Raw genomic sequence first — 27,662 nt, 5'->3', positions numbered from 1 at the left:
TATACAGAAAGGAAGCTGTGATGTGCCTATTGTCCTCAACAAATAATGCATGCCAAAAAACCACAAAGTATCCAAGTGAAAAAGAAGCCCAGTGGGCATTGTTGGTAGCTCAGCGTAATTCCTCTAAGTGATGGAAACACTCCTCAAGGACATATCTACTGTCATCATATAAAGCGAACGTTTGTATTACTACCTTTGGACTTTTACTCATGCAAGTTTCACTTAGCAGAGATAGTAATGTACTTTGTTTTTGGTGAAAATACTCACTACAGAGCCTAGGGACTCTTATTATTTCAAATAAGATCTATATTTATAAATACATGGACAGGTACAAAAAAATAATAAACTAGTACACATATCTCTAAGAACACGATTGAAATAATTGTTGCTTAGTCCTAAATTTTCTTCCTAACAAGAAAAAAAACTTGAATACCTACCATTTATTCAAATGCACACACAGGGTATTTTCACAAAATGTAGAAGTTGAATATCAAAGAAAGATGTGTTCCCTTTTGCAATTTATTTCCTTTAAATGGTAAAGAAAAAACCTTGATATTCAACATCCTAGTTCCTTTTTCAACAAGAATCAGAAAGCTGTCAAAGGCAAACTGTTTTCCATCACACAAATGACTTGATCACAGATAATAAAACTGCACAAAACTCCAAGTCTAAATAACCATGTAAATGGGTTCTATGTTTTTTTGAGACAGATGGTGGATCACAACAGTGATGGGTTATGAATTCCAAAAAGATTGTCTTCCAGAATATAACCAAAAATGACTGGAGAAGATGTAAAATATAAAGTGGAACAACAACAACAACAACAAAAGCACATCAATCTTCAAGAGATCAAGGAGACAGAAACAGAGACTATACAGATTATGTTAGAGTCACTCTGGGAAAAAACCCATTTTGAGTTGAAACATTACGCCTATGTTAACTGAGTAAAATTGAAATGCATTTAAACAGGATGAGTAATTCCATGACATATTCAAGACTGTAGAAAACTGCAACCTACTCTGTCTATCAATCACGTTATCATTTGCTGCTGGCCCCAAAGTATGCCCAACAGTCCTTGTCATTGCTGTGAACTCAATCTTTGGTAGCTCTTAGCTGCATAATATGAGAGTGAATTAGGAACTATTACGGACAAGAATTAAGGCCTGATTAATGAGATCTTGCATTTCAGTAGGACTCAAAAGAATGCAGATTAATGATGAAACGACCCTATCTAGGAAAGCATCAAAGTCATTGTCAGAAGGCCAATAACAAATGAATTCCAGGAAGGCATGAGCAAATGTGATAAAGCAGAAAAAAAAAAATCAATAGTGCCAATTTCAACATGGATTCACTTGATATGTATACTTAGGCCACTGAGCTACATTTTTTCCTATGTGTTGTATACACACAATCACCTGTTCCTGCATATGTCTCCAGTCTCATCTCCCACTACTCGTTTTCTCTTTCTATACACGTCAGCTCGGTTAACCCTTCTTCAAGCCGTGGCATGTTACTTTCTGCCTCAGAGGCTTCACAAACACTGTTCCCTCTGCCTAGGCTCCCTTCCGCATTAAACAGGGCAACTCCTATGGAGGCTTTACGTCTCCTTCAAATGTCATTTATCTTACTACAGCTTCACGGAAATTTGCAGGTTTCTTTCAATACATTCATCTCAGTTTTAGTTAGTCTGTAGTTAGTTTTAGTGGCTGTCCTGGGTAATTGACCAACTCAGAGAAGGATCTTACCTTTTGTGGGGCGCAGTCTGTATTGCTAGTGCCTGGTACCGTATCTGGCCCACAGGAGTGGCCCAATGAATGCCAGTTAACTGACAGGACAAACGAAGGAGTCTCCTGGTGAGTGGGGTGTCATTTGAATGCTGCACAAAATCCAGCTGCTGCATATGCAGACCAATGCTTTGGGGTCCAAGAGGAAGTCCTCCTTTTGGTGTGGAATTGCTTGGCTTTTCCTTACCTCCTGGACCCAGATGCAAACTTCAAGACTTTGTGTGTATGTGTGTGTGTCTGTGTTATTTTGGTGACCAGAAGTAAGAGATGCCTGGAACTTAGGAGTAGATGAGGACTAGAAGATGCCTCTGGCCTGGGCTACCTGAAGAGGAAAGTGCCGGGTCCTATCTATGGTGGTGTTACACCCACATCTTTGCTTTGGATAGTCACAGTGTACATAGGGCATGTCGATGGGAAGTCTTGCACGAAAGTCTTCAACTCATTCAACCATGAAAACCTATTTTTCAGAAAACACGTGTCCCTCAGGATAGTCTTACTAAGGCTGCTATATCAAACAGCCTCTAACCCTTAGTGGCTTAAAAATAACTTGATTTCTTTCTTTCACACTACACATTTACTGTTCATTGACTGGAGATCCTGCACTGCATGGCTTCACTCTGGGATCCAAGGTGTCAGAGAAGCCACCTTGTAAGCATTCTGGTTGTTCCAGCAGAGAAAAGTGAGCTCTGGATGTTTCCACAGTGAAATGATCTAGGCTGAGAATCACATTTGGAATTTGGGCTCATAACTCGTGGACCAGAACTGGTCACGTGACCCCATGCAGTCTCAAGGGTCTAAGGAGGTACTGCCCTCACACATGGCTGGAGAACAGATAGTCAAAAATGTGCACCGAATACCACTGACAACTACACCCCTAACCTGACTGAACACTCAGTCACTGAGGTACAGCTGGAGACGACGGCTGCTCATGGTTTTGAAAGTAAGAACCGAACGTAATCACTACTGAAGAATGTTTAGCATCTATGCTAAAGTTACATGACCATACTTAGGAATAAGAAATAGGAAGGCTTATTTTTTTTCATACTTATCTGGGGGAAAGAGGAATGTCTCTCACACACCACACACAAAAAACAATTCTTTTGGAAGACTTTATGAAAACAATTTCTTTTCACTTAGTCTCTAGTGGAATTCCTACAACATATAACAAAATCATTTCCCAGCCAATTCTTCACTGCTTCTCTCAAATACAAATGTGTTATAATAGAAAGCATGGAAAATTCCACCACACAGCCTATATTTAAGCTACCAGAGGGAGGTATACCATAAATGTCCACTCACAATGTCTTCTTCACAGATGTGCAGAGTTAAGAAATCCCGTAATTCCAATAAAGCTGGCATACAATTCATCTAGACAAAAAATTAAGTGTATTTTGTACTTACTATCATAGCCTCTGAAAATTAATTTCTGATAAAGTCTACCAAATCAAATTATCTAATGTCTTAGTATCTTGGCTGATATCTGATCACAGCTGTATTAGTTAACGACACAGCAGTGATTAATGACAAGAAGGCAGCCATGGCGCTGAGGTGAGTTCTGAGATGTTCCCACCTGCACACCAAGCACAGTGAAGGCACTTATCAGTAGCCATGCAAAACTCCTGAATTCACTCTTTCTATAAATCACAGGGCGTGTTAAATTCTTGTCATTTACTCAGCCATCCCCAAGTTCCTTCCCAGTTCTTCGCTATATACTTTCTATATGGAATCATAGTTAAATGGCTTAATGCACGTAAAATGCTTTTGAGCAATGCTTGGCACATAGTAGCTACTAAGTGTCAGTTGTTTTCACTATTATTATTATTTTATGTCTTAAAAGTGATGCTTTGCATGTCTCCTGCCCTTCAGGGATGCGAAAATTTGGTTTGCTTTAAGCAAGTTCAATCCAGTGCTTCCAGTGAGGAGAAGGTCTAATATGCAACGTATCTTCTCTATGGATTTTTCTCTTGTTGAGGACAGAACAGGCAAATCACCTTAGAAGTGATCAAAGTGATTAAAAATGTATTTAAAAGATATGTACCTCTAGATAAAGTGATTATATGAAATGGTAAACGTTGAGAACAAATTTTAAAAATTTTGATAACTGCACCACCAAGATGCACTGATTAAAAAATCCCCTTCCCATATTGTATTACCTTCAGACTATAACAAACCACTTACAGTACTGTTAAAGTATTTAACTATATATTTTTATAATAATGAATCTGATACGCTCTAGTCTCCTTTGGTTTGTTACACATCATGCATGCATCATTCATTCCATTCACTTAAAGCATCATCTTCATGTCCAGGTATATCTGTTGGTGACTGGTCAAGAGAAGTTGAATCTTTGTATCTCATTGAACTCAGTTCAGACTGTATCTCAGTTGTCGAGGCCTTTGCCCCCCAGAAATCTTTGACTGCCGTCCTGGAAGAAAAAAATTTTTAAATATTTTTTGAAATGAAAACTGAAACTTTAGTTTTCTAACAACAAGCGCCTCCTTGTTGTTCAGTTGCTAAGTCGTGTCTGACTCCACAACCCCGTGGACTGTAGCCTGCCAGGCTCCTCTGTCCATGGGATAACCCTGGTAAGAAGACCGGAATGGCATGTCATCTCCTTCTCTGAGGGAACTTCCCCACCCAGGCATTGAACCCAGGTCCCCTGCGTTGGCGGATGGCTTCTTACTGCTAAGCCACCAGGGGGCCCACAGAAGCGCCTCCTGGGTCAGGGCTCGTTTTCATTTTGCAGTGCATCACCTGTATTGTGGGAGCAGACGAGCCCTCTGAGGCCCAGGGGGGGACACTCATGTAGGTGTTAGGTGTTACGATGAACCAGTTGTTTATAACAACCACGGTTTAAAGTTGTGATTATTTTCAACTAGTATGCAGGTCAGGAAGCAATACTTAGAACTGGTCATGGAACAACACACTGGTTCCAAATAGGAAAAGGAGTACGTCAAGGCTGTATATTGTCACCCTGCTTATTTAACTTATATGCAGAGTACATCACGAGAAACGCTGGGCTGGAGGAAGCACAAGCTGGAATGAAGATTGCTGGGAGAAATATCAATAACCTCAGATATGCAGATGATACCACCCTTATGGCAGAAAGTGAAGAGTAACTAAAGGGCCTCTTGATGAAAGTGAAAGAGGAGAGTGAAAAAGTTGGCTTAAAGCTCAACATTCAGAAAACTAAGATGATGGCATCTGGTCCCATCACTTCATGGGAAATAGATGGGGAAACAGTGGCTGATTTTATTTTTCTGGGCTCTAAAATCACTGCAGATGGTGATGGCAGCAATGAAATTAAAAGATGCTTACTCCTTGGAAAGAAAGTTATGACCAACCTAGACAGCATATTAAAACGCAGAAACATTACTTTGCCAACAAAGGTCCATCTAGTCAAGGCTATGGTTTTTCCAGTGGTCATGTATGGATGTTGAGAGTTGGACTATAAAGAAAGCTGAGCGCCGAAGAATTGATGCTCTTGAACTGTGGTGTTGGAGAAGACTCTTGAGAGTCCCTTGGACTGCAAGGAGATCCAACCAGTCCATCCTAAAGGAGATCAGTCCTGGGTGTTCGTTGGAAGGACTGATGCTGAAGCTGAAACTCCAATACTTTGGCCACCTGATGTGAAGAGCTGACTCATTTGAAAAGACCCTGATGCTGGGAGGGACTGGGGGCAGGAGGAGAAGGGGACAGCAGAGGATGAGATGGTTGGATGGCATCACTGACTCCAGGGACATGGGTCTGGGTGGACTCCGGGAGTTGGTGATGGACAGAGAGGCAACAGCATGCTGCGATTCATGGGGTCGCAAAGAGTCGGATACGACTGAGCGACTGAACTGATTTTCAACTAGACAACACAAATGTTAATCCAATAAACTTTTTGCTTTAACAACTACTATATAAAATTTTTGCTTTAACAACTACTATAGAAAACTGCATTTAAAAGTTCTCTCATGGCTGGGAATCAAGTCATGAGATCAGGTAGCTTGAACCAGGATTGTCTCAGGAGGGATGAAGAGAGTTGGACAGTCTTGAAACCTGCATGAGAAGCATAATGGACAGGGCCTTAGACTCATTGGACAGGGAGGGGCAGACAAGCCGATTTTTTATCAAGGGTGATGGTTTAGTTGCAGTTCTTCACCTACCAGTTTATAATTATGAAGATCAGTACAAAGATCACAAATATGCAGATAATAACTCCTATTGTCAGCACAAAAACTAGGACTGCATCGGTGTCTGGTTGGCTTGCTCTTTTCATCTGTAATTCTAGAGAAAAAAACACATAGTGATGATTATTACTACTGGAAAAAAAAAGGAAATGAATATCTAAATGGGAACTTTGGGGAAAAAAACTCTAGAAATATACAGGAAGAATTAGTGGAAAGTGTTAATGAACTTTCTCTGCACGTTAGAAATGTTCTTTACAAACATGCAGAAAGGTTCAAAGAATCTGACAATAAACATCCTGCATTTCCACCACCTAGACACCACCACCACCATTTTAGCTATCCTTCTATTCATGCTTCTATCAATCCACTGATCCACCTCATTTTCTGGACGCATTTCAAGATAATTTGCTAATGTCTGCACACTTCTTAAGAATTCAAGAGCGTATCATTAACTAGAGTTCAATATTTGTTTATATTTTTTCTTTGAAGTTAAACGTATGGACCCTGAATTGAACAACCATCTTAAATATGTTATTTATTTAGTTATGGCAAATGCAAACACACATATGTAATTCAAATCCCTAAAAACACACAATATTACTCCACTCCAGAAAGTTTCCTTAGCCCCTCCCAGCTAATCCCTGCCCAAACCTTCAGGCACAGTCACTGTCCTGATTTTCTTTTTCACACAGATTGGTTCTGCCTATCTGAATTGATCTAGAATTTCACAGGAATGGAAACACTTGTTATACTTTCTTTTGTGTCAGGCTTTTAACTCAGTATAATGTTTTAGAGATTCAGGCATAATTGTTCCATGTATCAATAGTTTCTTCTTTTTTATTACTGGGTAGTATGCCTCAAATATTCAGTCTCCTGATGGACACCCACACTGTTCCAGTTTGGGGTTATTATAAATAAACTGCTATGAACATTCTTATACAAGTCATTCTGTGAACACACACTTCCACTTCTCTTGGATAAATACCTATCAGTGGAACTGCTGGGTCATAGGGCAGAGGTATGCTTGGTTTTCTAAGAAATTACAGGATCTTTTCCCAAACTGATCATACTTGGTACACATGGTTTATTAAATTGTTTTCCTGGATTTTATCTCTTCATTTTTCTAGCAATTCCTTTTAAAGAGCTGGAGTTTTAAGTGTTTCAGTGTAAGTTGCAGGCGTACAGTATTATGATTTGGTATCTGTATACAGTGACTCCCACCACAAGTCCAGTTACCATCCACCCCCATAAAGCGGCCTCTCCCCCATCATCCATTTCGCCTACCCTAAACCCCCTTCCCCTCTGGCAACCAACAACCTGGTTCTCTGTATCCATGAGTGTGTTTCTGTCTTAATTTTTTTTAATTCAACATATGAGTGAAATAATCTTTGTATCTGTCTTTCTCCATCTGACTTGACTTCACTTAGCAATAACACCTTTAAGGTCCATCCATGTTGTTGCACATGTCAGGATTTCATTCATTTTCTGGCTAAGCAGTATTCTGTTTTGTGTATGTGTGTGTATACACACACACACACACACATATGTGTGTACATATATATATAAAACATCTTCTTTATCCATTTGTCCATCAATGGACAGTTAGGTGGCTTCTATATCTTGGCTATTATAAAGAATGCTTCAGAGAACACAGAGGTGCATATGTCTTTTTGAATTAGTGTTATATTCTTTGGATAAATATACAGAAGCAGAAAAGCTGTGTCCTATGGTAGTATTATTCTTAATTTTTTGAAGACTCTCCTTACTGCTTTTCATAGTGGCTGCACCAACAGTGTACAAGGGTTCCCTTTTCTCCACATCCTCTCCAACATTTATTATTTTTTGTCTTTTTGATAACAACCATTCTAATAGGTATAAGGTAGTATCTGTGGTTTGATTTGCATTTCCCCAACTAGTGATGTTGAGCATATTTTTATGCATCTGCTGACCATCTGTATGTCTTCTTTGGAAAAAATGTCTATTCAGATCCTCTGCCTGATTTTTATCAGGCTTTTTTTTAAGTTGATCACTGTGGGTTCCTCATACATCCTGGCCTATCAACCCCTCATCAGCGATGCCATGTACAAATGTCTCCTCCATTCTGTAAGCTGTCTTTCTGTTCTGAAGACGGTTTCCTTCGCTGTGCAGAAGCATTTTAGTTTGAAGTAGTCCCACTGTTTCTTTTTGCTTGTTTCCCCTGTCTCTGCAGTTAAATCTACAAAAACATGGCTAAGACCTATATCAATAAGGTTACTGCCTATGTTTTTTTCCTAGGACTTTTATGATTTTAGGTCTTACATTCACCTCTTTAATCCATTTTGAGTTTATTTCTGTGTACGGTGTAAGATAGTGACCTTCTTTCATTCTTTTGCATGTGGCTGTCAAATTTTCCCAATACCATTTTTGGAATATGAAGTTTTAAATTTTATTAAGTCTAATTTATCAATATTTCCTTTTATGGTGACTGGTTTTTGTCATATTTAAAGGGGAAGCCTTGCCTACTCCTGAATCATACAGATATTCTTTTATGTTTTCTTTTTTAAGCTTGATGATTTTAGCTTTTATTAATACATTTAGGACTGTAATACATCTCTAATTTTTGTATATGTCTCAATATCCAAACACCACTGTTAAATCAGCATTCTCTCCCATATCTGTCTGCTCTTCTTTATTAAGGAGACAAAACAAGCCTACCATATGTATTATAACACTGCTACATTGTAAGCTGATAAAAATGCAATTTATAGCAAATATTACTTACTTTTGAATTATATACCTTTCTTATGGCTCTTCCTGGTCCCTAAATCATAGACTCATAAAAGATTCATGTGCAGGAAGGTCCAGAAAGATCATTTGATACAACTTTTATACAGACAAGTAAACCAACATCCAGGGAGATTTAATGACTTGTGAAAGCTATGTTTTATGTATTTTAATATTTTAATTTTGATAAGTACCACTCTAATAGGGGCTTCCCAGGTGGTACTAGTGGTAAAGAATCTGCCTGCCTATGTAGGAGATGCAAGATTCGCAAGTTTGATCCCTGGGTCAAAAATACCCCCTGGAAAAGGAAATGGCAACCCACTCCAGTATTCTTGCCTGGAAAATCCCATGGACAGAGAAGCCGAGTGGGCTACAGACCATGGAGTCATGAAGAGCTGGACGTGACTGACCGCACACACACAACACAGACCTGGTCTCCTAGTCAGGCAGTCTCAACTGCTTATTCATCTTCATTTTCTTTCTATTCTTTAAACACTGTGAAGAATAATTTTCCATTTTTCTTAGTAGTTCAAGAGCTATAAACTCAATTTAATAATCTCACTAAAAAAAAAAAAAATAAAAAAATAATCTCACTAAATACTTCCAAGTATGACAAACAATTTAAAAAAGTTAAAGTTAGTCACTCAGTCGTATCCGACTCTTTGTGACCCCATGGACTGTAGCCCACCAGGCTCCTCTGTCCATAGAGTTCTCCAGGCAAGAACACTGGAGTGGGTTGCCATTCTCTTCTCTGGGGGGGTCTTCCCGACGCAGGGATCGAACCCAGGTCTCCTGTGTTGCAGGCAGACTATTTACCAACTGAGCCACCAGGGAAGCCAATTTATATCATATTTATATTCTAACATTGTTAAATTTAAAAAGTTTTTAACTTTTGATAATTTTACTTATAGAAGCAGTGGAATTTTTAAGCTCAAACAAAAAAAATGAAAACTTTTAGGATTAAAACTTGAGGGGAAGAAATGCAAAATTTCTTTCCATTTATCCACTACCCTGAAATACTAGTCAAGAGGGGTGGAAAATGAGAGGTATCAAGATTCTGCTTCATTTTAATGGTACTCTTCTTGCAAGTGTCCCTTAGAGTACTTTAATGTCTAATAAAAAATAGTTTCCATTTCTGTTTAAAATTTTTTAATGAAAAACAGACAGAAATTTTGATGCTCTTACATTTTAGAAAAACTAAGCTTATGTCTGTATTAGTTTTTGAGGGCCACCATAACAAAGTACCACTAACTAGGGGACTTAAAAACAACAGAAATATCTGCTACCTCAGAGTCTTGGAGGGTAAGCGTTTGAACACCAGGCGCTGGTGAGGCCATGCTCTCGCCAGCAGCTCTGGGAAGGATCCCTCCCTTACTCTCCAGGCTCTGGGAGCCCCAGATGCCCCTCAGTTTGTGACAGCGTAAGTCCAGTCTCTGTGTCCGTCTTCACATGGCGTCTTCTCCCCACGTGTCTCTGAGTCTCCATGCATTCTCCTCTCTCACCTTCTGTGTCCAGATTTCCCTCTTCTCAGGAGGACACCAGTCAAACTGGATTAAAAGCCCACTCTCTAGTATGTAAGATCGTGTCTTAACTGAATTAATTACATCTGCAACAACCCTGTTTCCAGACACCATCACACTCTTAAGTTCCAGGAGTTTGGACTTGAAAATACCTTTTTAGGGGGACATGATTCAATCAAAATAATGCCTAACTATAAAAGATAATTATTGTGGAAGTGAAAAATCTGTCATATGAGGGAATGGATGGGGCTTTTTCATTCATATCTATCTACTCTGAAAATATTTCAATCATGTATTTGTTTCAAGCCAGGACCATACTGTGAGGACATTTAGAGCCAAAACATTTGCCTGACGTCTCAAACAGCCAAAAGGGTCTGTCACAGCAGTATACCCAATTGTCTTTTTTAAAAGCAACTGACAGATACCTCAAACAGCCAAAAGGGTCTGTCACAGCAGTATACCCAATTGTCTTTTTTAAAAGCAACTGATAGATACCAACACTTTCTGAAAACATTTTGTCATCTAACCAGTGCATGTGCTGAGACTGCAGAGCCACCCCACCAGGTCTGGACAGCCACACGACAGAAAAGTCAGCTTGTCTCACTCGCTGGTCTTGGGGACTGTGCCCCAGTCCTTGGCTTACACCTGCTGCCTTTGACTCACAGGAAGAGCTAACCACTACTAAGCAGTCCTAACGAGGACCAAGCTGGGGACATGAGCTGAGAAAGGCTCTCAAAACCTTTAACAGCCTGAACTGTGACTCACGGAGATCTTTTTTAGTTGATGATGTTCAGTTCTTTTTTGCCTTTTATTGACATTGTTCTTTTAATAACACCTAGTATATCCCAATATAGGACTATGGTTGTTAGCTTTCACTGTAAACTTTTTAAGGACACTGAGCAATAAATACATCAAAGAAAGTTTACAGTTTATTTTTTTAAATCACCTTAAAAACACCTCAGCTTGTTTCCAGTTAAATAAAGGGCGTCACATTGCATGGTATCTCTAGACTGCAGCTTAAGTTCTTTACTTGGGACTCAAGAAATAGCCTCAAGAAATCCACAAAATCTTGTAAAATTACAGGTAACTTTCGCCATATTTGTATATGTGGGTATTTTTCTGGGGCAAGTCTCCTGAGCCTTGACTGCAGCCTCAAAAGAACTTGTGACCAAATCTCCCACACCCCCAACAACAGAGATGACAACAATAAAAACGGTTAAGAGCAACTCAACAAAAGGAATAATTATTTGGATATAGAAGACATCATAGTTTAAATTGAAAAGACATGCACATGGACCCTTTTTGCAAAGAAAGCACAGTTTCTAACATGTAAAATTATGTTCAGGTTAAGATTTGCCTTTTGTGACAATTATTGAGGATTGCACTACTGTTTTATAAAAAATTTCTTCAAATGAATAATTTTTTAAAAGATACATTTTCACATAATATTTCTTAATTTATTCTGTGTGCTGTGCTAAGTCGATTCAGTCGTGTCCGACTGCGATCCTATGGACTGCAGCCCACCAGGCTCCTCTGTCCATGGGATTCTCCAGGCAAGAGTACGGGAGTGGGTTATCATGCCCACATTTTTGTTACACATCCATGAGAATTCTATGTATTCATTCTCACCTCTGCGAAAGAAGTAAAAGTAAGAATGTAATTCAAATTAAAGGACTGCCCTTTGGGAATTCTTCAGGAATACACCAGTTTCCCAAAGTGAGGTACATCTGACTCTACTTTGTGAAAATAAAAATAATGAAGGGCAGTGACATGGTAGTCATTCACTCGTGTCCAACTCTTTGCAATCCCATGGACTGTAGCCAGCCAGGCTCCTCTGTCCAAGGAATTCTCCAGGCAAGGATACTGGAGTGGGTAGCCATTTCCTTCTCCAGGGGATCTTCCCGACCCAGGGATCAAACCCGGGTCTCCTGCATTGCAGGCAGTCCTTATCATCTGAGCCACCAGGGAAACTCACACTACCTTGTAGAAAAGTCTTAATGGTATAAAACTAGTGCTCCCAAAATGTGATCTCTGGACCAACAGCAACTAGGAACTTGTCAGAAATGGAAATTCTTGTGCCAGCCTCACTCAAGATCTACAGATGAAGAAACTATGGGCTCTGGGCTAGTGATCTGTGTCTCCACAAGACCACCACATTATTCTGATGCTCTCTGAAGTCTGAGATATAAGCAAGTCAAAATGTTGCTGGGTACTTACCAGTCGTCGTATAGATTGTGAATCTAATAGATGCTACTATTTCATTATTATCCAACGTTTCACACTCAAAAGCCTTGGGGTGAGTATCCCTCTGAACTTCCAGGATTGCTGAATCATTTGCAAGTATAATGGCTTGCTATTTTAAGAGAAAAAAATGATATCAATATTCTTCATGAAAACCTAAGATCAGAAAATAATTTATTTCTTATAACAAAATAAGAGCCACTTTCCTCAGTCTAGGACAGTAATTCATTATGCACATGTATTTTAAAGTCAGACAGAACAGGTACCAACTTCCTGACTGTGTAAATCAGAACAAGTTACTCTCTGCATCTCAGCTACAGCTGGTCCTCTGTATCTTTGGGCTCCACATCAGCAGATTCAACAAAACACAGATTAAAAATACTCAGAAAAAAAATAATTTCCAGAAAGTTCCAAAAAGCAAAACTTGAATTGGTTGCACTAAGATCATGGCATCTGGTCCCATCACTTCATGGGAAATAGATGGGGAGACAGTGGAAACAGTGTCAGACTTTATTTTTTGGGGCTCCAAAATCACTGCAGATGGTGACTGCAGCCATGAAATTAAAAGACCCTTACTCCTTGGAAGGAAAGTTATGACCAACCTAGAGAGCATATTAAAAAGCAGAGACATTACTTTGCCAACAAAGGTCCGTCTGGTCAAGGCTATGGTTTTTTCCAGTGGTCATGTATGGATGTGAGAGTTGGACTGTGAAGAAAGCCGACACCGAAAAATTGATGCTTTTGAACTGTGGTGTTGGAAAAGACTCTTGAGAGTGCCTTGGACTGCAAGAAGATCCAAACAGTCCATACTAAAGGAGATCAGTCCTGGGTGTTCATTGGGAGGACTGATGCTGAAGCTGAAACTTTGGCCACCTCATGCAAAGAGTTGACTCATTGGGAAAGACCCTGATGCTGGGAGGGATTGGGGGCAGGAGGAGAAAGGGACAACAGAGGATGAGATGGCTGGATGGCATCACCGACTCGATGGGCATGAGTCTGAGTAAACTCCGGGAGTTTGACAGGGAGGCCTGGCGTGCTGCGATTCATGGGGTCACAAAGAGTCAGACACGGCTGAGCGACTGAACTGAACTGAACTGAACTGAACTCTTTACTTGGCATTTATATTGCATTTACAAATACTTATATAGCATTTAGATTTAAAGTATATGGAAGGAAGTATCTGTTATATGCAAATACTACACCATGTTATATAAGAAAATTGAGCATCTCTGATTCTGGTGTCTGAAGGGGTCCTGGAATCAATTCCCTGAGGATACTGAGCAACAATTGTACTTATCTGCAAAATGAGTATAATGATGGGAATTACCTCATAGATTGTTATATGAGTAAAAGAAACTCTAGCAGTTGGTGTATATCTGGTATTTAATAAGCCCTCAACTAATGTTAGCTACTGTCATCATTATACAAGTATTATACATACAAATGAAAACCTTGCTTCCAAAATAGAACACTTTATATAAAATAGATGCTTCTAAGTTCTGATAATAGCTGGCCCTAAGACATATATAAAGTTTTAGACCTACTAAGAAATGAAAATAAATTTAAATCCCAATAATAATAAAGTTGCATGATGTTTACTTCATTTTTGCAAACTGCTTTTGAAGAGAAAGTGCTCTGCGAGTCATCAAGCACTGGGAAACAAATCTTATCACACACTGGAAAGCACCAAATTACATACATTCATTACTCACCTGGTCTGGCCTTAGAAGTCTCCAAATATATTTGAAACGGTTTTCAGGAGATGTATGAACACATGCAAGCCTTACACGTTCAAGGCTTTCTGAAATTGGTCTACCCCCTGAAAAAAAATTACATACATATAAACCAATGGGCCTTGTGAACTGCTTTATACACAATACTACTTTTAAAGGTCACCTCCAACTTTAAAAGAAATTACATGCTGAAAGTTAGTAGACACATTACTGGAAGTCTCCCTGTAGAGGAGCAGAGAGTCGTCATGGATACAACGATAAAGTCACCGAAGAGGCAAGTAAACATCACACCTGTCTGTTCCTTTGGCAAAATAAACTACAGAGAAGAGACAGTAAGGGCAAACTACTTAGTGATTTACTAAACTTTGAGATATACTTACTAGTGGCTGCCAATTTTCTGGTTAGGGACAACCCCTCCCCTGTCCACCTCTTTCTGGCTTAGAGATAATGAAACCTCAGACTAGTGAAATTTGATATCAAAAGGCTCTCAAAGTTCCCAATGTAGAGTTTACCAATCTACTGATAGACTGTAACAACTAAAAGGTTAAAAGCATTTCTTTGAAGGAGAGCTGCAACCAAAACCGGAGTGCAAAGGTTCCAGTGTACTAGAGAGGATGTATGTTAAATTTAGACAGGACTGAAAAAGTGTAAAGAAAAGTAGAAAGACCTATAACTGTCTGGAGAAGTGGGATTTTAAGTTTTCTTATAATTTCCTTTCAGTATATCATTTTGATCATCTCCCTCCACTCAAGGCAAACTGAGGTTAAGGATCTCTCCCCAGGGTAAACACTGCCCCCTCTGTCTCCCTCCAGTATAAAGTCCAACTCACAGCCACAATCTACTGGTCCACGACATTCTTCCACTCGTACGATACACTTGGATTCACCACCAGGGCATCCGTTTGTCAATATAACTTCTCTAATACCGATACCTTTGATAAAAGAAATTGGCAAATGTTAAAAAAAAAAAGAATTCCAGGGTTATTTTATTTTTCCACCTAGGTCATTCTGAAACTTTTCTCCTAACTTCAGAAATTAAATTCCTAAATTCAGGGTAAAAACATTTAAGTGATGGCTCAGCAGGTAAAGAATCAACCTGCAATGCAGGAGACCTGGTTCGATCCCTGAGTCAGAAAGATCCCCTGGAGAAGGGAGTGGTATCCACTCTGGTATTCTTGCCTGGAGAGGAGCCCGGGGGCTACAGCCGATGAGGTCAAAAAGAGTAGGATACAATGAAGTGGCTGAGCGCAAGCATAGGCATTTTGAATTATTTCATAAAACAGCATTTTCCAAAATGAGTCACATGAAACACTAGCTCCTCTGGTTGATAACACAAGAAAAAAGATTCCATGATTATTTACATTTGGAAACTATACATTAAATTAAAATGAAATGAATCTCCTCAGAATTTTAGAGGACCTTTTAATATGCTAGTAAATGAATGTGCTATTATGTGTAAACTTTCATTGATCAAAGATGCAAAAGTTTTACATTCTAACATTTTTGAGATCAGAATGCATTTTAGAATTGACGGCATGTCAAGAATGACAGTATTTTTCCTTTTCAGAGATGTATAAAACGTGCTTATTACAACTAGTAAAGTCTACTACTGAAACAGTAGGAAAGCGGTAACACACAGGATCTTCCAAATTTATTTGACCACGGAACTTTGGAATGGAGGGAGTTGGAGCTTGCAGAGGAAATTACAAAAATTACACTGTAACATAAATGATGCTTTTAACATCTAGACTGGTAAAAATCTCTGTATTAAATTTATCAAGATAGACTTAATGACCAAACCTCCATTTCCAAAGTGATAACTCTTGTTAGAATTGCCATACATTTCATAAGAAATCAAGTCTTTACTGACCCATCTCAGATCTCCACTGAGTTGGCCCTACCAACATGAGAAGTGAGAGAGATGATAAAAGCTGGTTTAAAAGCTGGTTCAGTGACATGCCGAACACGTCCTGTGATAAGACTGTGCTGTCACAGGCCAAGGAGTAGTCCATCTTGATATTCTTCCTACCAAGTTCCTTCTTTCAGTCCCTGTAAGATGTTAATCATACAACCCATTCTCAAGACAAGGGTAAGCTGAAGTCTAGAGATGGCTTCAGTTCAGCTCAGTCACTCAGTCATTTCCAACTCTTTGCGACCCCATGAACTGCAGCACACCAGGCTTCGCTGCCCATCACCAACTCCAGGAGCTTGCTCAAACTCATCTCCATTGAGTCGGTGATGCCATCCAACCATCTCATCCTCTGTCATCCCCTTCTCCTCCTGCCTTCAATCTTTCCCAGCGTCAGTGTCTTTTCAAATGAGTCAGCGCTTCGCATCAGGTGGCCAAAGTATTGGAGCTTCAGCCTCAGCATCAGTCCTTCCAATGAATATTCAGGACTGATCTCCTTTAGGACTGACAGGTTTTATCTCCTTGCAGTTCAAGGGGCTCTCAAGAGTCTTCACCAGCACAGCTCAAAAGCATCAGTTCTTCAGCACTCAGCTTTCTTTATGGTCCAACTTTCACATCTATACAAAATTACTGGAAAAACCATAGCTTTGACTTGATGGACGTTTGTCAGCAAAGTCATGTCTCTGCTTTTTAATATACTATCTAGGTTGGTCATAGTTGGGGTTCCCTTGTGGCTCAGCTGGTAAAGAATCAGCCTGCAAGGCGGGAGACATGGGTTTGATCCACGGGTTGGAAAGATCCCCTCAAGGGAAAGGTTACCCACTTCTGGCCTGGATAATTCCATCAACTGCACAGTCCATGCGACTGCAGAGTCAGACATGACTGAGCAACTTTCACTTTCACTCTCTAGGTTGGTCATAGCTTTTCTTCCAAGGAGCAAGTGTCTTTTAATTTCATGGCTGCAGTCATGTGTAGTAATTTTGGAGTCCAAGAAAATAAAGCCTGTCACTCTTTCCATTGTTTCCCCGTGTATTTGCCATGAAGTGACGGGACCCTATGCCATGATCTTAGTTTTTCGAATGTTGAGTTTTAAGCCAGCTTTTTCATTCTCCTCTTTCACTAAGAAGCAAGTCTTTAGTTCCTTGCTTTCAGCCATAACTGTGGTGTCATCTGCATATCTGAAGTTACTGATACTTCTCCCTGCAATCCTGATTCCAGCTTATGCTTCATCCAGCCCAGCATTTTGCATGATAGATTCTGCATATAAGTTAAATAAGCAGGGTGACAATATACAGCCTTGACATACTGCTTTCCCAATTTGGAGCCATCCCTTTGTTTCACGTCTGGGTCTAACTGTTGCTTTTGACCTGCACACAGGTTTCTCAGGAGAAAGGTAAGGTGGTCTGGTATTCCAATCTCTTTTAAGAATTTTCCAACACAGTCAAAGGCTTTGGCATAGTTAATAAAGCAGAAGTAGATGTTTTTCTGGAATTCTCTTGCTTTTTCTATGATCCAACTGACGTTGGCAATTTGATCTCTGGTTCCTCTGCCTTTTCTAAATCCAGCTTGAACATCTGGAAGTTCTCGGTTCACGTACTGCTGAAGCCTAGCTTGGAGAATCTTGAGCATTTCTTTAATAGTGTGTGAGAGAAGTGCAATGGTGCAGTAGTTTGAACATTCTTTGGCATTGCGTTTCTTTGGAATTGGAATGAAAACTGACCTTTTCCAGTCCTGTGGCCACTTCTGAGTTTTCTAAATTTGCTGGCATATTGAGTACAGCACTTTCACAGCATCAGCTTTTAGGATTTGAAATAGCTCAGTTGGAATTCCATCACCTCCACTAGCTTTGTTTATAGTGATGCTTCCTAAGGTCCATTTGACTTTGCAATCCAGGATGTCTGGCTCTAGGTGAGTGATCACACCATTGTGGTTATCTGTGTCATGAAGATCTTTTTTGTATAGTTCTTCTGTGTATTCTTTCTACCTCTTCTTAATATCTTCTGCTTCTGTTAGGTCCACATTGTTTCTGTCCTTGATTGTGCCCATCTTTGCATGAAATGTTCCCCTGGTATCTTTAATTCTCTTGAAGAGATATCTAGTCTTTCCTGTTCTGTCATTTTCCTCTATTTCTTTGCACTGATCACTGAGGAAGGTTTTCTTATCTCTTCTTTCTGTTCTTTGGAACTCTGCATTCAGATGGGTGTATCTTTCCTTTTTTCCTTTGCCTTTCGCTTCTCTTCTTTTCTCAGCTATTTTTAAGGCCTCCTCAAACAACCATTTTGCCTTTTTGAGTTTGTTTTTCTTGGGGATGGCTTTGATCACAGTCTCCTGGACAATGTCATGAACCTCCATCCACAGGCACTTTATCAGATCTAATCCCCTGAATCTATCTATCACTTCTAATATATAATTGTAAGGGATTTCATTTAGGTCATACCTGAATGGTCTAGTGGTTTTCCCTACGTTCTTCAATTTAAGCCTGAATTTTGCAATAAGAGTTCATGATCTGAGCCACAGTTAGCTCCCAGTCTTGTTTTGGCTGACTGTATAGAGCCTGGCTTATAATACAAGAGATGGCTTATAATCTCCTGGTTTATGTTATAAGAGACGGCTCATGCGAGCATGTTTCCATTTTCAGAGAGCATGCCCAACACCTGAGACACTGACGTGCAAACCACGAGGCGGCAGTGCCTGCAGGAGGCTGAGGCCCTGCACTCCTCACAGGCTCTCAGGCTGTGCTGGCAGAGCGGCCTGTGGGCCAGACTGAGAGGCAAGCAAGAGAGTGCTCCACACAAAATAAGGAGAGGCAAGGTGGGACGGGGAAAGGTCTGCTTTGATTAAACGAGATTCTTAAGAATGGCGGTAGAATGGCTCCACTTAAATTTATGAATAGTACTTCTCTAGGGGGATAGTCTTATTCTTATATCTTGAAATATTTTCCAAGCAGGTATTTTATGTATTTACTTATTTAGCCAAATTTCATTACAATGATGTGTGTAGATGTGACACATAAGTCAATACTTAAAAATATGCTTGTGTGTTCCAAGAAAAGGAAACTTTTTGAATGCTAAAATATTGTTTTGAGAGTTCAACAGAATTTTCACTAAAGCATTTTTTCTTTAAATAATTTTTACAGATTGAAAATATTTTTAATAGTTAAAATATTATAGATGTGAAATATTGCCTTTTATGGTTTATTTTTAGAACTTACCACCATCTGACATATTACATGTTTTACATTATGTATCTCTTTGACCCTGCTAGAAAATATATTCCTTAAAGGCAGAGAGTTCCCACTGCTTTGTTTACTGCTGTATTCCAACTCCTATAATAATACCTGGCACATAGTAGGCAAAAACTTAAAAAGCAGAAAACAAAAACTAATTTGTTGAATGTGTGTTAGTCACTCAGTTGTGTCCGACTCTTTGCAATCCCAGGGACTGCAGCCCGCCAGGCTCCTCTGTCCATGGGATTCTCCAGGCAAGAATACTTGAGTGGGTTGCCATGCCCTCCTCCAAGGGATCTTCCTAACCCAGAGATCCAACCTGGGTCTCCCACAGTGCTGACGGATCCTTTATCATCTGAGCCACTAGGGAAGCCCAAATTTATTGAGTAAAGATATACAATTTCTGAAGCACATCTTTAAAGAGTAGGACAATACCAATTATTAGAATTGTCATAAAAATCATTCTCTGTGAGGATTTCACAAGCAGAATAAAAATATAAATTGCAAATGAATAAATACAAAATTATTACATCGATTCCTCTCATCTCTGACTCTGACTGACCAAGAAATTAAGGTAAAAACAGGTTTAAAACTATCTCAAGAGATAGGAAGTAGAATAATTGCTGCAAGGGATTGGGGTAAGTGGGAAATTAGTGTTTAACTGGTACAGAGGTTTCAGTTTGGGATGACGAAAAAGTTGGGAGTGGATTGCAATAATGATCGCATGACAATATGAATGTGCTTAATCTCATTAAAATGTACATTTAAAAAATGGTTAAAAGCGTAAATTTTGTTAAGTCTATTTTAGCATCATTTTAAAAACTTTATCTCAAATAAAAACAATTTAGCTATAATTTTTGACCAAAAAATAAAAAACATACATATTGTTTTGATCTGTATCTGCATGGACTATGATTTCTTCCCCTCTGGTTTTTTTTCTTCCCTTCTGTCACTATCTTTTTCCAAGGCAGACTCTATTTAGAATAAACTTAATTACACTGTGAATTATCTACCGTCTTCTTAGCATATTAGTCTATCAGTTCAGTTCAGTTCAGTTGCTCAGTAGTGTCCAACTCTTTGCGACCCCATGAATTGCAGCACGCCAGGCCTCCCTGTCCATCACAAACTCCCGGAGTTTACTCAAACACATGTCCATCAAGTCGGTGATGCCATCCAGCCATCTCATCCTCTCGTCCCCTTCTCCTCCTGCCCCCAATCCCTCCCAGAATCAGGGTCTTTTCCAGTGAGTCAACTCTTCGCATGAGGTGGCCAAAATACTGGAGTTTCAGCTTCAGCATCAGTCCTTCCAATGAACACCCAGGACTGATCTCCTGTGGGATGGACTGGTTGGATCTCCTTGCAGTCCAAGGCACTCTCAAGAGTCTTCTCCAACACCACAGTTCAAAAGCATCAATTCTTCTGTGCTCAGCTTTCTTCATAGTCCAACTCTCACCTCCATACATGACCACTGGAAAAACCATAGCCTTGACTAGACAGACCTTTGTTAAGTAATGTCTCTATAGTGGTTCTCAAAAGATGGTCTTTGAAAAAGCAGCATCAGCTTCATTTGTGAACTTACTTTAGAAATATAAATTCTTAAACCTCATTGAAGGCCTAAGTGAGTCAGAAATTTTGAAGTAGGATTCACAATCCATGTTTTAACAAGCCCTTCAGGCACTTATGGTGAACACGTTTAAGTCTGAGGTGGTGCAATGGTAAAGAATTCACCAGCCTATGCAGGAGAGGTAGGAGATGCAGGTTCGATCCCTGGTTTGGGAAGATCCCCTGGAGAAGGAAATGGCAACCCACTGCAGTATTCTTGCCTCAGAAGTCCCATGGACAGAGGAGCCTGGTGGGCTATAGTGCACTGGGTCACAAAAGAGTCCAACACAATTAAGCACTCACAGTCTTATTACAGCACATGTAGTCTTAATTCAATACTTATATAAGAGATTTTACGTCCAATTTCTATCCAAGGAAAGATCAAAATAAATCAGTCTTTGAATATTATTTTCCCCACAAAGCCAATACCTCTTTTTTCTAAGACATGACATATAAAATGGAAAACTGTAGAATTTAGAATAGACTATTTAAAAAAGCAAATCTTTTGATAGATTTGCCAACACAGTATGTGGAAGACATCTGTGAGATGCATCAGAAGATCTTTAATCTTCCAAACCTCTGAGATAAAGTTTTACTCTTGTGAAAGCAGTTTATGTGCCGCCCCCCCACGAAATAATAATATGTATATATTACAGAGCTGGCTTAAAATAAGACTTAGAGGTTATGAACTGAAAATATCCTCCCTTAGAAAGCAATCAGTTTGAGTTTTGTGTGTAAATCATAATTACAAACAGAAATCAGAGAGAGATGCATGATAGTACACTTTGTCCCCTCATCCCCCACTACAATATTATTTATCTGCTCTATGTTACTTACCACATGTAACGGTGCACATCCCAAATTCTACTTCTTTGACTATCGTGCTATTTGAAACTAAAAATAAATGCAAAAATACATTATTCAATCATAGGGAAACTTTTCTAAGTGAAAAACTCTTACTTGGAAATGGAGGATATAAGCACTGATATGGGAAGCAGACATTTAAAAAATTATATTAAATCAGAAAAGCAATGCCATTACTAGTATATCTTATATTACTGTTTAAATTGAAAGAAAGCTAAATCTTTAAAGAATTAAATTAGGAAATAAGTTACAAAGATTTATATTTAAACCTGTACATAATTTTAAAAATAATGCCTTTCATCAGTTTAATATATGCTGAGTTAAAAGTTATACAGAAGGTCAGAAAAAAAAAAAGCCTGCCAATTATAGGGCCCAATTTTTTCTACTCTCTACTTTCCAAAAAATTTTGAGTGTATTATTTCTATCCAAACAGAAGCCTTCATGTTAAGTATTCATTAAAATTATGTTATAAATTGGTTCTACTCATTCTCAGGATAAGATGGTAAGTTACTCCTAAGAATTTATTTCAACATTTCATTTAGCAGGGTGATCAAGGAATATATAAGTATTTGAGTAGTTAAAATTATTGGTTTGAAATCTCATGTTTCTCTTTTTTAAATTGTTCTGCAATTTGACATGAATTCTACTAGCTGTATATAATCAATTCTTGCTAACTCAGATTAGGACTACAATCTCAAAAAAAAATTAAATGAGGTGCTAGAAGGTAATTTTTAAAAGGCATGATGTTGTGAGGCAACAACATTTATTACATGGGACAATGCATCAAAATTGGAGTCCGAATTGCTACTTCTACCACTAATTAGCTATTCTGAGTTTGAACAAATTCCTTAAGCTGAGTCAGGCCTAATTAACCCCTCTGTAAAACTTGGAAAGGAGAACCTATCTCCTTATATTATTGTAAGAATTAAATGTGATAATGTATATGCAAGCATTCTGTATATCATTTAGCCTTCTAAACATGCCTAAGATATACCCTCACTCACACTTCATTCATTCATTTTGTAATTACTAATTTCATGTAAGTCTAGGATTTTTTTTTCCTATTTAGATTATTATAATTTTTCATAAACACTTCTATACTTACAGGCACCAAATACAGTGCCTTGAATATACAGTAAACAAATTTATACTTGATGAATATACAAGTAAATTAATATTGACTTTGTGAAACTGGACTATCACGATGATCAATTCTGAATTGACATTTTTGCTCAAAATGCTTGGATAAGTTCTGCTGGTACATTAGGAAATACAAATTAAAAGCCAAATCTTAAAAACAGAAAACAAGAGTATGCAAATGAGTGCTAGACTACCCTTAAATATAACCTCTTTCCAAAAGAATAATTAATCAGCTCTACTATGCTACTTTAGGAAAGCTGCTAATACTTAAGTTCTCCTAACTTTAGAAAAAAATGAGATTCAGTCTAATCGTTTCTAAAGCTCCTTTTGCCTTTGTTTATTGAATGTCCAGTAGGGCATTCAATGACTTTCTTCTTTGGTGGAAATCCTATAGCAGTGGGTCTGGGAAATTTTATGTATCTTGACTTGTGTGGTATTTGTCAAAATTTCCCATCATATACCTGTGAATAAAAAGTATGGTCAGTTAAGCTTCACGTGTAACTGTTCAACAGTAAGATCCGCTAAAGCTAATTGACTGGTTGGTATCACGTGTTATCAGTGATCTGTCAGAGAACTCTGTCCTGGTCAACATTTTTATGAATGATTTGGAAAATACTGATACCACACTGACTGAATCTGGGGATCATGCAAAACTAGGAAGGACAAAAAAAATTTTTGAAAGTAAATCTGGATTTAAAACTGACAGGGTGGAATAACGGGCAAATCTAACAAAAGGAAATGTCAGAGGATTAAAAAGTTCTGCACATACAGCTGAAAAGTCAACTGTTCCCAAAATACTGTACAGGCTATCTTAATTTGATGGAACAGGTGAAAATGTGTGAAGAGTTCACCAGGAGTCAAGAGTGTGATAAAGCTTTCCTAAAAATCTACCGAGTCTTTGACCATGCAGACAAAAGCTGGGCATCCGCAATGATGCAGATAATGATCCTGATCTTTTTTGTTCCGGCCAGATCCTAAAACGTTCTCTTCAATTCTGGACAGCACTCTTTGAACTGTTGGTATATACCATCAAAAATCAATTTTAATTTTTGAGGCAACTTTCTCATAGTCTGTTTTTAGTTTTTCTATATTTTGAAACATTTTGTTATTTTATCATCCATAATGATAGATTTAATTATTGCTCATCAATTATTTCCAATTGTATTTAAAAAGAAAAGACTAAATAAAATGGAAGAATGGTGGGGCTATCTGGGAAAGATGACATAACTGAAATAAATCACAGCTATTACATCATCTTTTGTTTTCTTGCTATTTTGTCCAATGTATTGTATAATCTCTCAGGAAGATACAAAAGAAGTCTAAAGGCACCTTTCTCATAGTCTATTTTCAGCTTTCATTGGACAGAGTTGAGATTTTTAACTTTTTCTTGTTTGTCTATAATGGCAGAGAAGAAAAGTGACAGAGGAATACCTTTCACAGTTATTGGATGAATTAGAAGATAAACGCAGAGAAATAGCAACACTTTAGATGCTAACAGTGATGTTGACTCCATAAGCAAAATGAGAGATGGTACCTTAAATAAATATTCTAGATGAATTTTCCCTTCACTTGAGAACCAGTGAATGAGTATTGTATTTTGAAGGATATATGCTATTCTCATCTAGTTGGGCTTTCAACAGGAAGAACTTGATCCTAAAATATTTTGGGAAAATAAGCCAGACCATATTATTTTGTTAAAAAGGATATGGAGAGTATTCTTTTTAGATTTATAAGTGCCAATTAGAATGATTACTGCAATGAATTTTATTCATTTCTATGTAATCTATTTTCTTTGGTCACCTTTATATACACACCTGCCATCATGATTTGTTCATTTACAAGTCTTATTAAGTAAATGCTGGGAAAGAATACTCTCCATATCTTTGAAACTATGGAACAAACACGATGGCAGTCTTCTTTTAAACAAAACATGTGCCTTCACAGATTTCAAAAGTACTGTGTTTTGACAATGCCAGTGCAGAAAGAAACCAAAGTAATGATAAACTAGAATCTGTTAGGGAAGTACTTGAAATCTGGAATCAGTATTTACAAAATGGATACATTCCAGATTCATGCATAACAGCTGATGAGCATTCAGCTGCATTCAGAGTACTTTCCCCAATTAGGGTATGTATTTCTTCAAAACCAAGAAATATAGAAAAAAAATTTGGAGCTTTCCAGGTTTAAATTCTTATTATTACAAACAACTTATAATCTGAAATAGGTTTTTTTCACTATCCCTTTACTCTTACATTTGCAAGTTATTTGTAAATACCTTAAGCTTTATATATATACATAAATGATGATGACTGCTTTTACTGGTCTGCTGAGGGTTAAAAGGGACTTTGCCAAATTTTAATTAATGATTCTGGAAGTGTTTAGATCTCAGATATCTTGGATTAAGTTCTGGATTCTCATTCTCCCCAGAAAAAAAAAAAAAAAAAGCTGCACATAGAACTGTATATTAAATGATACAAGGGCTCCCTGAAGTTCAGAGGATGAAACAGAGAAACTGAGAGAATAACTTGCCTACATTTGAACTGGAATATAAGGCATTATAACTCCATCACCTGCCTACACTCTAGCATTTTACAACTATCCCTTAACCAGTTTAATATTGTTAATTCAATTACTTTCAAAACAAAAGCAACTATGCTTCAGAACGGTCTTTTCTACCCTAGTCCTCTTTTCACATTTCCAAAGTAGAAGACCTCTCTCCAAGCTCTCTCACACATAATGCTATCAAGGTAGCACAAACCTCAATTACACCATTAACCTCAGATAGTCAATTTCTTTATGTCACTGAGGGTCACTGTCATCGGGCTATAAAAGAATGACTGATAAATACATCACCTACTTGATATGTATAGGAGACAGGAGACTGCCAAGGATATTAAAAAGAACCTCAACTGGGTCATTTATAGAGAGAAGAGAATCATTCTCCTTTAGATGACTACAAACCTGCAACTGACCTTTTATCTACCAGCATGTGAGCTAACTAATCAATATCCCAGCTTGTCAAGTTTTATTGCTTAATGATCCAGGAGAATAAGGCAAATTTATGTACCAAATATGAGCTAGTCTTCTTTCCTTAAAATGTGTATCACTTAACAAAGCCTCTAGTTTGATCCCTTGATAGGTGTCTTCTACTGCCACCCTTCCTTTGTGATTACAAGCTGAACTTAAAACACCATCACACTGCAGAGAGGCTGCACGAAACTAACAGGTTTTCTGGGCTATTCTGTCAGTATCTTGGTCTATCTGGATGTGTCACAGTGAGGGGAATTTGGAATTCCCTTGAGTTCCAATCCAAAGGGCAAAAATGAAAAGGAAGACTTCAGGCAATCTGCACTAAAAAAAAAAAAAAAAAAGCTACAGAGGGAAAGTCCCTGGTGACTCAGATGGCAAAGACTCCGCCTATAATGCAGGAGACCTCAGTTCCATCCCTAGAGCAAGAAGATGCCCTGGAGAAGGAAATGACAACCTACTCCAGTATTCTTGCCTGGAGAATTCCATGGACAGAGGAGTCAGGTGGGCTACAGTCCATGGGATCGCAAAGAGTTGGACACGACTGAGCAACAAATACACACACACACAACGGGAAAGAAAAATCATAACTGCAAGTGGGTGGAAGGTAATTTTGTGACTCCTACCCTTAGAAAATTAAGCATCTATTCCCTTGTCCAGAGCAATATTTAGCAGTATTTCTGTAGCAATTTCTATACATATGCTTGTTTATCTTGCTGAGGTTGTGGAGAATTAGCGCATCCTTTTTTGCAGGGCCATTAAGTTTGCAATAATGTACACATTCGGGGTTGCTTTCCAGAAAGCTTTCGAGAGAGCTAACAGACGTTAACTTGGGTAATTCTCATCTTCCTCAAAAAGCAGGGAAGGCTTCGCCTTCAACAGGTGCCTCTGGGTCCCCGCCAAAGAGCCTCTCACCCTCACTATCATCCTCGGCCTCAGCCTCGGGCTCGCTCTCCGTGTCGCTGTCGTTCTCGGGCTCCTCGTCGCCCTCTGGCTCGCCCTCGCCTTCGCGGGCTAAGCTGGGATCCTGGATCGCGGTGACGTTGATCCCGCACGTTGACTGGAGGCCCGCCAGGAGCAGCCAGCCGACCGTCAGCAGCAGCCTAGCAGAGCAGCCCGCGCCCCCGGATCTCATGGTTCTAGGCCCGGACGGCTGCCCAAGGCGGAGTCGCAGCCGCCCGCTCCTGACGAGAGGTGCGTAAAAGAGAGGAGCCGCCAGACTCCGAACGCCTGCACCGTGCCCCGGCAACCATTGGGGCGTCACGGGTCGTCACCATCTCGCGCAGCCCATAGAACACGCGCAAGGCCTCCAGCATGACGCCCCGCGGGCCACTTCCGATGGCGCTCGGGCCACGCCCCACCCCTTCCGGCGATCCGGGAGGAGCCTGCGCATTGGGCGGGGCCACGCCCTCACTCTTCCTCAGCTGGCAAGCGTGGCCCAGCGCCCTGGGTGAGTTTTCTTACTCACCGTGTGATGTCTCCTCTCTAAACCAGACTCACTAGAACCCTTGAGTATGCTCCCTGTGACTTGGCTTCGGATTCCTTATGCTCAGTGTCCTATTCAGTGGGTATCAAGAATGACTCATCTTAAGCTTTGTCAAGTAGGTTGCCCCAAATTTCATCCGTATCTGCAGGCGAGGCTTGATTTGTAGAGGATATAGGGGCTACGCTTTCACACT

The 27,662-nt window shown here is 39.2% G+C and overlaps 1 protein-coding gene across 1 annotated transcript; it reads right to left on the bottom strand.

The window, feature by feature from the left end:
- Positions 1 to 3,969: 3,969 nt before the first annotated feature.
- Positions 3,970 to 27,287, bottom strand: SPACA1 (sperm acrosome associated 1). Its single transcript, XM_043439453.1, has 7 exons — positions 26,899 to 27,287; positions 21,790 to 21,846; positions 15,046 to 15,147; positions 14,196 to 14,302; positions 12,460 to 12,595; positions 5,936 to 6,056; positions 3,970 to 4,209 (listed from the first exon to the last, which is right to left on the bottom strand). Exons 1-7 carry the CDS (start codon positions 27,116 to 27,118, stop codon positions 4,053 to 4,055), a joined length of 900 nt encoding a protein of 299 aa, XP_043295388.1. The 5' UTR covers positions 27,119 to 27,287; the 3' UTR covers positions 3,970 to 4,052.
- Positions 27,288 to 27,662: the final 375 nt, after the last annotated feature.

The sequence above is a fragment of the Cervus canadensis genome, chromosome 20 (genome assembly GCF_019320065.1).
Source record: "Cervus canadensis isolate Bull #8, Minnesota chromosome 20, ASM1932006v1, whole genome shotgun sequence".
Classification (NCBI taxonomy): Eukaryota; Metazoa; Chordata; class Mammalia; order Artiodactyla; family Cervidae; genus Cervus; species Cervus canadensis.
The sequence above is the reverse complement of the archived record's forward strand: the minus strand, read 5'-3'. Positions and strand labels throughout refer to the sequence as shown.

What these genes read in the sequence shown, in the direction of transcription:
- SPACA1 (XM_043439453.1), bottom strand. Translation starts at nt 27,118, where the DNA reads ATGAGATCCGGGGGCGCGGGCTGCTCTGCTAGGCTGCTGCTGACGGTC. An exon ending in GACTTCTAAGGCCAGACCAG is followed by an intron (nt 12,596 to 14,195) that starts GTGAGTAATGAA and finishes CTCTTAAAATAG; the next exon opens with CAAGCCATTATACTTGCAAA. An exon ending in CACAATCTATACGACGACTG is followed by an intron (nt 6,057 to 12,459) that starts GTAAGTACCCAG and finishes TTTTTTCTCTAG; the next exon opens with AATTACAGATGAAAAGAGCA.